This window comes from Stegodyphus dumicola, chromosome X1 (genome assembly GCF_044657685.1).
Source record: "Stegodyphus dumicola isolate Sdum_Otavi_A_Nest chromosome X1, ASM4465768v1".
Taxonomy (NCBI): domain Eukaryota; kingdom Metazoa; phylum Arthropoda; class Arachnida; order Araneae; family Eresidae; genus Stegodyphus; species Stegodyphus dumicola.
The window spans coordinates 81,731,293-81,745,083 of record NC_140780.1 but is presented as its reverse complement, the minus strand read 5'-3'; the positions used below and the strand labels follow the sequence as shown (position 1 = coordinate 81,745,083).

General features: G+C 37.9%; 1 protein-coding gene across 1 annotated transcript in view; it reads right to left on the bottom strand.

Moving 5' to 3' along the window:
• LOC118188280 (cyclin-dependent kinase-like 4) overlaps positions 1-732 on the bottom strand; it is a 98,710-nt gene extending 97,978 nt beyond the window's left edge. Inside the window, exon 1 of the mRNA XM_085807358.1 lies at positions 371-732. Coding sequence (XP_085663484.1) covers positions 371-387 — 17 coding nt within the window. The 5' untranslated portion in view covers positions 388-732. The remainder of the gene's footprint in view (positions 1-370) is intronic.
• Positions 733-13,791: the final 13,059 nt, after the last annotated feature.

The window sequence follows — 13,791 nt, the reverse complement described above, 5'->3', positions numbered from 1 at the left end:
AGTAAGGAAAACTTAAGGTTTTACTTGAATTTCATTTAAGATGAGAATTTTCATTTTAGATGAAGCTCCTTTTAGGCGAAAATATACACCTATTTATTTTAGAGAATGACCCTTTAACATTCCGTATCGGAGTTTTTAATAATGTATTTTGTAAACTGTACACTTTGTAAAATTAACCTTAAGTTTAATTTTTCCTTATTTTAAAGTCAAGAACGTTTCTTAGTTTTACACCTGTCAGAGTGATATATTGCAATACCAAGAAAAGAAACTTAAGAAACCTCTGTAAATTGGAAATGAAATTGTCTGAAAATTCATTATGCAAGGAAAGTATAAAAAATCACCAGAACTTAATAATAAGCATAAAACAAACCTTGATGTTGTCCACATAGCAAAGTGCCTTTGTTTTCTTGTTTCAGAAACTTGCTCATTAAACTGTTTGTAACAAGTAAACTTGAGGTAATGAATTCTGTCAAGTACTGACACGTGAAGTGATGCTTGAAAACTGAACGCGCATTCATTTCAGTATACCACAGACGGAGCTAAAATTATGTCACAGTTAATGAAACACTAGAATGATATATATTTCATACAATTCAAAAGAACAGAAGATAGTAGCACATGAAAATTGGCTTTGCGCTTTCGTCATCATTAAATTCTCTTAGAGAAAACAGGATAGAGACATTCTGAATGTCTTCAAATGTTCTAAGCAATAAGTAGACTTGCACCGCGGCATCGTTTTGTTGCTAGTGTGGTAACTACAGCAACCGTAAACCACCCATACATTAAGTAGACACATGACTTTATGTCACACGTTTTCATAGCTTGTCCCTGCCTCTGTAAATAGATCATTTGTGGCTGAAACGCCCAGAATCAGCACAATATTAAGGCATCGAAATTAAAGCTTAGAATACGTCAAATACGACTTCGAAGTTGCACAACATCAGATATTCGAAATTCATAATATTCCTAATCTTTTTCATGATTTTACATTTTATGAAAACTCACGCTTCTCACACCAGCTCGACTAGCTTTTAAAATAAGGTTATTTATTACAAAATGGTGCTTAGATAAATATTAAAATTAATATGAGAAGTGAACTGAAATGCATTTAAAAATAATAGTTTAATTTTCTTTCCAAATGTACATCGGTCGGAGGTAAGAATATAAAATTCAGTATCTGTATATCCTAATGTAAAATTACTTTGGCAATTTTTTCTAACTTCTTTGATTACTTTACAGGGACTACGAAACTGTACAGGTTTCATAAATTATCTTTCAAAACAAAAATGAAACACTTTTATTTCCCGTTAAACTTCCCCCCCAAAAAACAGAATATTTCATTTTCGTTAATCGAAGTCTAAATAGGTTAAATTTACCTCTATACCTAACCACTCTAAGCTCCAAAAATTAAGTGAAATAAATGTACATGTAAATATTTCATATAGTTATTGTAGGAATAGCGAAAAAATTAATTTGCTTCTGTAATAATAAATTATGTGTTCAAAAGTAAAAGACCCAAGATAAAATTATTTTATCTTGCTGGTTATTTAAATTAAAGAGAGAAAAAAGCGTAATTTTTGTTCTAGATTAATGAACCAGAGGTAAAACTGACGTTTTTGATTAATAAGATGTGATGTAACTAACGCCTGATTTTACTGCAAGTCACGATGTTCAAGTATTCTAAGACAGAGTTTATGAATAAGAAAAATTAGAATCCTAGAGTGGTTTTAAGTGGAAGATACCTTGTTGCAATTCATCTCCTCAGAGCATCCCCTGTATGCTCTGATGCATTATATTCCAAAATTATCTGCCTGTTTCACACGCTGATATCTTCCGCTTTAAGAAATGATCCATAAACTTTAAAAATTATATTATCGGATGAATAAAATGGGCCCATGATATTTCCGAAAAGTCAAATATAAGGTACTAATCTCGCTTTTTACCTTTAAATATAAATGACTGCATTTTTTCAAAATTATTCCTGTCGACACCTCTTTTCCCAACAAGACATCTTGGCCTTAATGTTACTGAGATTATAACGGATTATCCGTTCATTCTAGAGAGAGAGGTCCGACAAAAGTTTGACCTGCAAACTGAAGCTGAATTCTTAGTAAAGAGTGTATTTCATCAATGGTTCAAGTTCTACGTTCGATATTTATGACAGCGGGTTGAATTCACAAGTCTTCTTAAACTTTCGTCACCTGAGACACTTTTAGTCAAATGAAAATTTTCGAAGTCTGAAGACTTGAGTATAAACACAAATCGTCAAAAATTATAGCCTGTTTGCAGTGATTTTAGGCCAGATGTAGAGAAAAACTTGGGCTTCTGGAGTTCCAAACGATAACACTTTAATGAAAAGAAACAAATAAGCTTCGCGAAAACAGAATGAAAAGATACAAGAAGGTAACTAAATAATACAACTTATTCGGTTCGTTGAATTGAAGCGAACTAATACTTCACTCAAATGTATGCCGGTTACTATTGGATTTCCTTCAGGGTTCTTTATTTTTTCTACCGCCACTCACAAATATATTAAGTTTCTGATTTGAAAACTACTGATTACAAAAAAATAAATAAATAAAATGCATGACAAAAGGAGGGACACAATTTTGATACAACTAAATTAAATAACTCGTACTCTGATATCTCTAGAAAAGTCTTAGGTAACACTATCCACAATCAACTACTTAGAATCAAGACTATTTGTACGGAAGTTAAATACCCACAAGAAGTTCATGTATTAGTCAATTCCTTAATTAAAAATAAAATACTGTAGAGAAATGCACAGCTGCGATAAGATAGCTTCCCCGCAAAGCGGGGTTAGGGTTACCAAAAAGTGACAGGGAAAGGCAGGTTTGTCAGATTTGGCTCGAAATCGCACATTTGGTGACAAAATTAGCGATATGCCATAGACGCAGCGAGAACATTCTAGAACGCAACAACTCATGTCAGAAGTAGGATTTGCCAGTGACCCGCGTACAGGAGAAAGCCATGGCGGAGGAAATGAGGACTTTGATGGACTTCGTAGCAGCTGTAAAAGCCGGATAAGAAGAGGTTGAAATCGGGTCAAGAAGAGATAAACGCCGGACAAGAGAAAAAGCTGCATGAGAAACTCTAACAGATTGAGTGGAGCAAAACAAGATTAAAAGTGACATCGTGGAGCTTAGAGAGGAAACCGAAGCTAAATTAGAAGACATGAAAGAGAAAGTGAAAGAACAGTTAGAGGAAACTGGAGCCAAAATAGCAGAAGAATTCCAGCATTCAATTACCATTTATTTTATTATTATTCGTTAAATATGAAACAAGTGCTACATATATGATGAAAGAAAAACCTAATTAATATTCCTGCAAATAAAATACATGAATACTTACAAAAGGCTGCATTCTCGCCACCGTAAAATATCGTTCGGGGCAAAACAATTCGCGTTGGCGTGTTTAACCATATTTTATCAAACTATTTTAGGCATTTGAAAGAAGGAGACTTGCTTTAGAATATTTAACTTGGCCAAAAACCCCTACACGGTATACAGCTGAATCTACGGGAACAGAGTGATTCTAAATTGTTTTTACAAATTAAGAGGGGTGATAGTACTCATCCAGATGAGCAATAATTACCATAGAACATCGCATTCCACTCTGAGAGGCAGAAAAGAGGAATATTAGAATTCCATCCTGAACTTACAACAGTGTTGAGAGAGTGAATGAACGAGAACAAAAGTTTCACAATCTGTTTGTTAAAAACTCACAAAACGGATTTTTGTGGAGTTTGCACAAAACGGATAACTTGGTCGGATAACCGAAAACTTGCCGTTCGAGTGTTAATTCGAGTTCAGACTTTGATGGAGAACACTCAAATGCACATCGTTGGTTGGCAAGGACTCAACCTCGTAAACGACTGAAACAAATTAATTATCTAATCAAGGGCTGAATATTATCAACTAACTCCAACTTCCTCTGTATGCCGAGATTAGCATGAAGAGTTCATGCTGTGTTCCCGCTGTTAGAACTTCGTGTCCCATAGAAGAGCTCTTCAAGCAATGAGTGCAGCATTCAAAGTCCAAAAGGACAGGATATAAGATGGCGAAGGGAGAAAAACTGCTATCAAGGTAGCAGTTTTTCTCTCTAACAGATAATTTCCCTCTAATAATTTAGATAATTAACTTGTTGTAATCTTTTTCGAGGTAGAAACCTTGCCAACCAAAGATGTGCATTTGAATGTTTGCTATCAAAGTCTAAGCTCGAATTAACACTCGAACGCCAAGTTTCCGGTGTTATCCGTTTAGTGCACTCTCTGTGAGTTTTTCACTAAACTGATAGGGACACTTTTGATCTGGTTCATTCACTCTCTCAAAACTGTTGTAAGTTCAGGTTAGAATTCTAAAAGTCCTCTCTTTTGCCTCTCAGAATGGAATGCGACCCTATGTTCTATGGTAATTATTGCTCATCTGGATGAGTACTATCACCCCTCTTAATTTGTAAAAACAATTTAGAATCAGCGTGTATATTTCTTCCTGCTCAGAAATACCAGCGATCCGCCGGGTATTTCTGTGCTGGATGAACTCTTTTCTGATCATAACCGGTTCGTATAATTCTCGATATCAGTATTTATACCACACCAGACACCAGAGCCTTTACAACTGACTGGCAATTATATGCTAAAGCTCTAAACAACATGCATTACACCCTTCCAAAGATACATTCGAGGAATGACATTGAAAGTCTGATCAAGGTGTTTACTGATAACAATTAAAAAGATGTATGAATATGCAAAAAAGATGTGGCACGCAAGAAACGCGCCAGATCAAAGGAGCTACAACAACTTATTAAGCAGCGAATGGCAACAAGGAGGCATTTTCAGCGCACAAGAAATCCCGTAGATAGATACTCAATCGTCTGAACAATGCAGTCAAGTTCCATACTAACGAGCAACCACAACTGGACTGGACGTACTACCTTAACTCGCTGTGCACTGATGATAACTCACTGTGGAGAGCTATACGAAGGTATACGAAATGCTACAATAAAATACCACCCCTTTAAAGGCCTCAAAGGATCCACTGCGCAAAAACTGAGAAAGCAAAACTTTAAGCTCAGCATCTGGAATCTCTCTCTTCACACAAACAACATTCATGGCACAACAACAGAACACATAGTTGCCAACTTCCATTCCATTTACATATCAAATCCATACGCAGGCAACATTATTCCAGTCTTACCGTCGGAAGTCTTTAGCTATATCAAAAAACTGAGAAAGAATAAGAGCCCTGGCTTTAACAAGATTACTAACACCATGCTAAAGAACTTCCCATTAAAAGCAGCGTTCGTCTTCACCAAAATCATCAACCTGATTCTAGAACGGCAATACTTCTTGAACATCTGGAAATTAGCCGCCATCACTCCGATCCTTAAGCCCAAGAAGCGTGCTGCAGCACAAAAGTCATACAGACCAACAATTCTTCTGTCGTCTGTCAGCAAAATTGTCAAAGCTGTTCTACTCAAGAGTACAAATACGTACCTAGACGATAACAACATCATTATACCTTACCAATTCGGCTTTAGAAAAACCTCTCCACAACCAACCAAATCTATAGAGTAGTTGAGATGATCACCGAAGAATTCCAAACCAATAAGATCACAGGGGAAGTCTTCCTAGACATAGCTAAAGCTTTTGACCGTGTATGACTGGATGCACTAATATACAAAATACACAATATGGGTTTCCCAAATTATATCACAAACATAATTAAATCCTATCTGATAGATAGCCACTTTGTCGTTCATGTTTCTGGTACACATTCCACCCTCCTTGCTCTATTAGCCGGTATACCCAAGCACCATATTAGCAATGTATGCAGACGACAAAGTGATCCAGACACAAAGCGCATTTCTTAGTCCATTCAACGCTTACAAGTCATTCAACAAGTCATTCAACGCTTACAACGCAATTCAACGCTTACATTCAAACACTTGGAACTTGGCTGCAGAAATGGAAAATTCTGATAAATGTGGACAAGACCCAGGCTATCATGTTCACCAAAAAGAAAAAGATCAAAAAGAATCTCAAATTTTATGAAACAACTATCCCCTGGATCAAGCAGATACCTTATTTCGGGGTGATCCTCAGTAATTCTGTCACATAGCCCCCACACATTACATCTATTATTCATAAATTTCAAGCCCGAAAAGTACATTTCTTCCCCTTAATTGCTCGAAACAGCGTTTTATCCATAGGCAACAAGTTACTCATCTACTAGTCCATCTGCGTCCATTGTTATATTACGCATGCCTTGTATGGGCCTGTTCATGTCATTCAAACAGGAAAAAAACTCCAGACGGCTCAGAATTGCGTTCAATGCTAAATTATAAACTCTCCATGGTATGTAAGAAACAATAGGATTCAATAGGAACTGAAAATGGAATTATTAAGAACTTGTTATTACCGAATTGCAAACAACTTTTACGAAAGACAAAAATTGATTGACAACCCTGCTGTCAAAATAAGTCAATATGACGTTATCAATCCTATGAAGTCTAAAAGACCTATGTCATTATGAATATGGATAATGATTAAATTCCGGCTATGTATGTGTGTCATCACTGCTAATTTTTGCTGTACCTGTGTTCATTTATTTATTGCATATTCATTATATACCGTGTTTACCTTCACTTATGTAGATATCACATTGTAAGCTCACCTATACCAGTTTTATTATTCAATTATATTTAATCTTGTGTCTCCTTCCATGTATTTACCTTTAAAAAGCACCAAAGTACTCGTACATTACCTATGCTTTTGTATTATCTATTGCACTCATATTATGTTTTTCGCATCCACACCACTTCGGCGGCTTTCTGGATTAACAGCTTACTACCATACTCATCATAAATTATTTTCGTTAGCCCTATTCTTATAAATAATAATCAAAAGGCCTTTTAAAAATATATTTTAATTTTCTTTATTTGAAGTATTGATTAGGAAAGTCTAATTGCTCAATTAGGGGTAAGGCGTCGTGCCCAAGTACCCTAGTGAGTACAACCTTACCCAAAGGACAGCACAGCAAGCCACAACTAAATGCAAAAATATCACCTCCAAAGTAGTCAAAAATCTTATCTCCAAAACAGTATTTCACGATGTCTGAGAGTTAAATAATTGCCGATAATAGTTACAAGAACGTCAATAATAGTTTACAAGAAATTTACTAGAAGGTGGTTCTGCAATCGGTATTCGGGGATTTTTGGAAAGGTATGGGTTATCACATGCTCATACATCGGTATGGGTTGCCACATCCTATCATTTATCACCACGCTTGGCGACTATTTTTGGTGAAAATTCTGGTAGGCTATACTAAAGGATAGACGAAAATATTTTCTCGGAAAAAATTTGGATGAAACACAGCAATCAATGGCATCCATGTGGTATGAAAACTAGATTACATGAAATCTTTTATATACAAGATAAACAGAATCATTACACATCGAAATCTTTAAGTAATTTTACTATTGGATCTTATTTATTCTCTGAAGTATTGTTCTGACAAGTTTGTGAAAAAAGTTAACGCTCTAAACTGCAGATTTTCATTATCTTACTTTCAAAATCAGAAAATGTATATTTATTATATTCATGAACAATATTGTGCAAATTTTCAATATGCTCTTTCCAGTTTTCATAAGACTGCGAATTTTTATACCAAGTGTGAAAATTCAGTTGCTCCTACTTCAGGATGCACATTTCCTAAATGACTAAATAAATTTTATAGGATCTGACTCTTTGTGGCCACATAAACTAATCTAGATCCTGCTAATGAACCTGGCGATTTCTCGCACAGGCGTAAAATAATACCAGCACAGAAGAAAGGTGAAAATAACCCTTTATCATTTTGAACTATGAACAAAAATGCATGTACTTCGTGCTTTACAATAACATGGACAACTTGCGGTGGAAACTAAGAATTTGTAACACAATAAATCCAAGTCTGAAATGAGTAGTTCTGGACTAGAGCTTTAAGTTATGGCTAAAGGTTGACTCAATGACCTAACAGGTGTGATAATTATTCAAATCGCCAAAAGGAGTATCAACGTAACAGCAATGTCAGAAAGGAAATTTGCGCTGGCTTAGCGAAAATACCCTGTGAATAAACTTCAAGATTCACTCGTTTAAATACTCACTTCTCAGGATCAAGGAAGGTTCAAAAAGAGGGTCCGGCAAAGAGGTCAAATTTAGTGTCGAATTGTCAAAATAACAAAAGGTAAACTGCCTTCCACAGTGGAAAAAGGAAGGTATGAACATTGGAGGAGTTAATTAATTTAATCATTTTGAGATCGAATAAAGGGCCAGAATCAATTTTGAAAGGTTACATCATGAATTTTGAAAAAATTCGATATTTCCTTGATCAATGATTCTGTGGTATTGACAACACGAGAAAGGAACCACTCGCGAAAGGTCATTCAAGTCACAAGTGATTCGGGTATGGGAAGAGGAGGGAAGGGGGCGGCGAACCGCCCCTTCGAATCAGGGCCAGAACTGCCTCTGAGGAGAAACATGAGCTAAATAAATTAATAGCTTTAAGTGTTATGATATAATAATAATAATATAAAGTAATTCTCTTAAAGATATTGCGTTTAAATAAAATACCTGGGCACAAGAACCCTTTTAGCAGGGAACAAAGAAGTGCTTACTCTAAGTTACAACCGGTTACAGTTGAAAAAAATAATAATTGCCTGATTACGGGAGAAAGAGAATGACCCTGAGCGAAGCTTAATGAACAGCCAATTCAGTCAGGTGGGAGGGGGTCAGTGAACGAGTTGAGTGATAACCTCGAGGGGCCTCGTCACCATAGCAGCGCCTCTTAGGAAATCGTAACGTATTATATGCGCTTTCCAGAGTGGCTCTGAGTCTTTTTCTAGATGACGCAATTCATGGATGATAAATAGGCAATGAATGGAGAACGGGGTTATCGATCGAAGGTATCGTTTTGAAAAAGTTAACCGAAAATCGTTGTATAAAGCAATGTAAAGGAATAATTTTGGCTACATTATGAATGTCCTCGTTCGTAATAAACCAAGGAGCTTTGTAGATTTGCCGAAGCATAATACTTTGGAAAATTTGGATATGTTTCTTGTTAGAAATTTCTGCTGCGCCCCACACGGAACTTGCGTAAGTCAGAATAGGCCTTATCATTGATTTATAAAGCAAGATCTTGTTTTCCGTGGGCAGGTCGCTTTCTCTACCAAAAAAGACAGTAATTGGGATTTGACTACCTTTGCATTGCAAATTGTTTTTCGAATGTGAGGTTTCCAAGTTAATTTTGAATCAAGTATCACTCCTAGATACTTATAACTATGAACCCAGGGAATTGGTTCTTCGAAGAATTGCAAGTTAGGTAAATTGGGGTGATTTCTTCGAATAAATAAAGTGGCGGCACATTTTGCGAGATTAATTTTGATCTTCCACAGTCCGAGCCAGAGCTCTAGGTTTGAAAGATAATTCTGCGGTGCAGAGATTACCGTAGTGGTGTTGGAATGTTGAGAGATGATGGCTGTGTCGTCTGCATATTAAGCTAGATCGACATTAGGTGGTTTAGGAATATCTTTTACAAATATTTTGAATATTTAAGGCGAAAGCAAACTTCTCTGAGGAACGCCGACATAGATTGGGCGGGAGATGAGTATTCGTGACTAACTCGCACTCGAAAGGATCTACCTGTCAAGTACGAGTTCAGAATTTTAATGAGTTGTGCCGAAAAACCAAGCCGCATGAACTTGTAAATAAGCCCGTCGTGCCAGGTTCTGTCAAAGGCTTTGCCAATGTCAAAGCAGACAATTCTAGTTTTCTCTCATTTACGAAAGCCCTCGTGAATGAATTCTACTACACGGAGTAACTGGTGTACCGTGGAGTGTTCAGGCCGGAAGCCGAATTGTTCCGGGATTACTAAATTTCGATCACGGCAGAACTTATTCAGACGTTTAAGTAAAACAAATCGATAAATTTTTTTGATAAAAGATATGATAATAGGTTAATTGGCCTGTAGCTGCCTAATCAGGACCGAAAGCCATATACATTACGGGGAAGTTCTTGATCATGCGATTCGAAATTTAATCTATGGCTGGTGCCTTCTTGGGTTTCATTTTATCAATGAATTCTAGCACCTCAGTTTGGTCGGTAGGCCTGAGATCAGGCGTGATAGGTTGTGTTAGAAAATGTTCAACACATGAGTGTATGTGGCCTTGCGTAACCGGGCGGTTACAGTAGGCGTCGTTATTTGTATTGAATTATGTAGCAAGGCAGTCAGCGATAGCTTCAGCTTTTTCAGTGTCTGTAAATGCCATCTGATTAGCATTGTCCGTTTAAAGGGGCGGAATTTTGCATTATCGGACGGCAATGCGCCAAACCGATCCGTCGTCAGTCATTAAGGGCTCAATGTAGTGTTTGCAAGCGGGTTTCAGACCTAATCCCGTTCCGTAGTCAGCGAAATAGAACACGAATGCTGGGATCACGTGTTCTGTGCCAAAGTTTTCGCAGGTAGTTTCTCTGCTTAATTTTGGATTTAGTTTCAGGCACGAGCCTAGCGCCCGGGTGAGTGATAGGTTTTGAAGCTGCAGCTCTCGCTTCTTTTAGCAAAGAATCCAAATTTTTGATAGACCTGTCAAAGTCCGCATTGCTAGAAATTTTGATAGGGGGTAGCTGTACATACCAAAATAAACCGAAAATCGTCCCGATTTGTAAAGACTTTCTCCTGCAATTTTGAGTATCGATTTTGAATATCTAGGGTAATCAAAACAGTGTAGTCATCAGAATCAGATTTTCATGACGAAAATAAACATTATAAAAAGCAGCCAGATCAAGAACTGCGGGGGACCCTCTAGCAGGGTTATAAGTCGGGGTAGTAGGAGCTATGATATGTACACGGGAGCTCTGAGCCCATGAATTTAGTTTAATGCCAAATCTGCTTCTATTAGTACAAAACCATGCGGTATGGCGTGAATTTAGATCACCGACAATGATTAGGTGATTTGAAATTGCTAAAAGTTTATCAAAATCATTGACAGGAAAAACATTTCTCCCACGAGCAGCTCCTTGTGGGGGAAGGTATGCCGAAACAATAGTAAGGGGAAGAGAATTTTGCATAAAAATTTGGATAATATTTGCTTCCAAATGTTCCAAATCTGGGGCGGTATCATGTGATGCTTAATCGAACGTTTCACATAGATACAGATGCCACCACTTGCTTGTCTGCCATATGACACACTGGCATTCAAGTAAATGTCATAATTCCTAATTCTGGGAGTTCGCCCTGGGATAAAGTGTGTCTCTTGAACTAAAAACCCGTCAAGATCGTGCTCTGCTATTAAATCCCGTACTTCATGGATTTTATTGTACAAGCCATTTGCATTCCATGTACAAATGAATAAAGATCTTTTGGCAATATGACTTTTTTCACTTTGCGAGTTGAATTTTAGCCCGTTGATGGTAGGCTCTGCAATGATAACAGGAAACATAGGCCGAAAGATTAGCCGAATTAGTCTGAAAGCTCAATATAGATTTCATAAAGGTAAAAAGCTCTCATTAAGACATCTGCTTGCCTAAGCTCAGGCATAGCCTTTTTGAAAGCTAGTAACAGAATATGCTTGTCTACCGCAGCGTTGCAGGAGATGTCAATCAAGCATTTTAGAGAGGAGGAGAAAATATCTTCCGAGTCGGCACTCTCTGCTGAGGTGATTGCTGGGGGTTACAGTTCTTTTTTTTTTTTTTTGTAACAAACAATGTTGTATGTTTGGAATTACATCCGAGCCCCTTAGTTTCATTTCCTGCCGCCGCTGCATAACTTATCGGGTTAACACCACTGGGGCGAGCTTCTGTGGGAAGTCTTGGAACGGCGTTTGCCGAGGGAGTCGAAGTGCCCTGAGTTGGAGCTGCCGGGGCAGCGGCCCTATCCTTAGATGTGGTTTTCTTGCCACGAGTCCGTTTATTTCCTTGGAAACAAGGCCAAGATCCTTAGTTGGCTGAATTATCGCCTCCGCAGTTACGGAAAGTAACAGGAATATCCATAGGCCTGGTTGCTTCCGAGGCCCAGTGGGGTCCAATCATCTAACACAACGGATTGATAAGGTGGAGACTTCCCATAAATGGAAGAAACCCTAACACCGAAAGCATTGAGTAGCGCTCTTACGGCCGCGATAACGCTCAGTGCTGACCCCTGTGCCCCACAAGTCATGGACAGCAAACAGATGGTCGATGAAGGGATGAGGGAGTACTTGTAAATATACAAGTGACATTGGATGTTTGGAGCGTGGCTGAGTCATCCGAACGCACCAATGCACTTTAAAGCCTGTCGACTCGATTTCATCCTAAACATCCTCGACTTCAACCGGGAGGCCTCTAATTACAATTTTGATTGGCCGGCCGGTCCTAAGGCTCCGCTGGTCCTGATGTAGGTCTAAAGTCTTATAATGGATGTCAGCCTTTTTCATCCAGCGGGTAACCTCCTAACCTCCAGGTTTCGGTTTAAACGAACAATTTTAGGTGGGAACCAGTGAGTCTGCTCTTAATATTCGGAGCAATCTCAGGCAAAAATGACATTTGCATCTTCCACTGCTTGCTTGATTTCACGTGAATAGCGGGAATATTATTTGGTTGCTGTGGAAGGGGGGGGGGAGAAGACGCTCCTCACATGCTCGCTAGAATCATCACTCGTTTCTCCTCTGTTTACCTCCTGGTTGCCACGGGAAACCGAAACCTCAGCGTTGGAATCTGGCTCTTTGTAATAGTTCAACAAAGACTCTTTTATTGCCTCGAACTTGTTTTTACTAGGTTTCAACTTTGACCTTTGGCCAGTAGCAGGATTCACCTTTGACCTTTCACTAGATGCTTTTGATTGAAGGAGTAGATTTAGCGGCCATATTGGATACATTTATATTACTAACATTTGAAGTTACATTTTCACAATCATTTACAATTTCAATATCTTTACTTATGTCAATAATTAGAGGTTTACCTTGCTTCCTCGAAGCTGGGGGTAATAATCGTTATCAGTTTGCTGGCCTTTGCGCTTTCGCTAGGAATTTGGCTTACCAACAGAAATACTCTGTTTAAGTCTGTCAAGTCTCGTTGCTTCTTTCACTTTCAATTGAAGCTCTTTAGTTAATATTTATTTCTCGATAACATTTAGAAAATCATCCTTGGTTGGGGAAAGGTGGAATATCTGAACATCAAGCTCATTTGCAATCTCGTTTATTTTAACGTAAAGAGTTTTACCAGCACGGTCGAGTTGCTCGAAGCCGGCGGCGTCCAGTGGCGTTGAGGCCTGCTTCGCATACTCACTTCTCTTAACTTAAAATTTACATCCTGGCTAAGGGAAGTTGAGAAGTTCAGGAAAGATAACAAAAATTTGAATAATAGGTTAAATAAACTAACGGAAACCCTACAGTTCGAAAGAGATGAAACTATTTCCCACAAAAACAGGAAATTTCTTTTTCAGTAGAATCCATACTAGATAATGGCAGAAATATATTAAAAATTTTTCAAATAACGTAACAAAGCCTTGAACGAGAAACTAAAATGACACTGGTTGAATTTTGTGACTACAAAAATTTGCTAAAACGTTTTTTCGTACTCTCATGACAACCCGAGAAAATTTGCGGGGAAATTGAGACGCTTCTATTTCAGCCACGTGTTTAGCCATCCTACAGTCAGATAGACACTCAGTCCCGGAATCATGGAGGTTAGTTCTAACTTCCATGCCCGGAACGGCTGCTTTTGTATAGAGAGACAAAGTAGAGAGATGTCTTATTTTC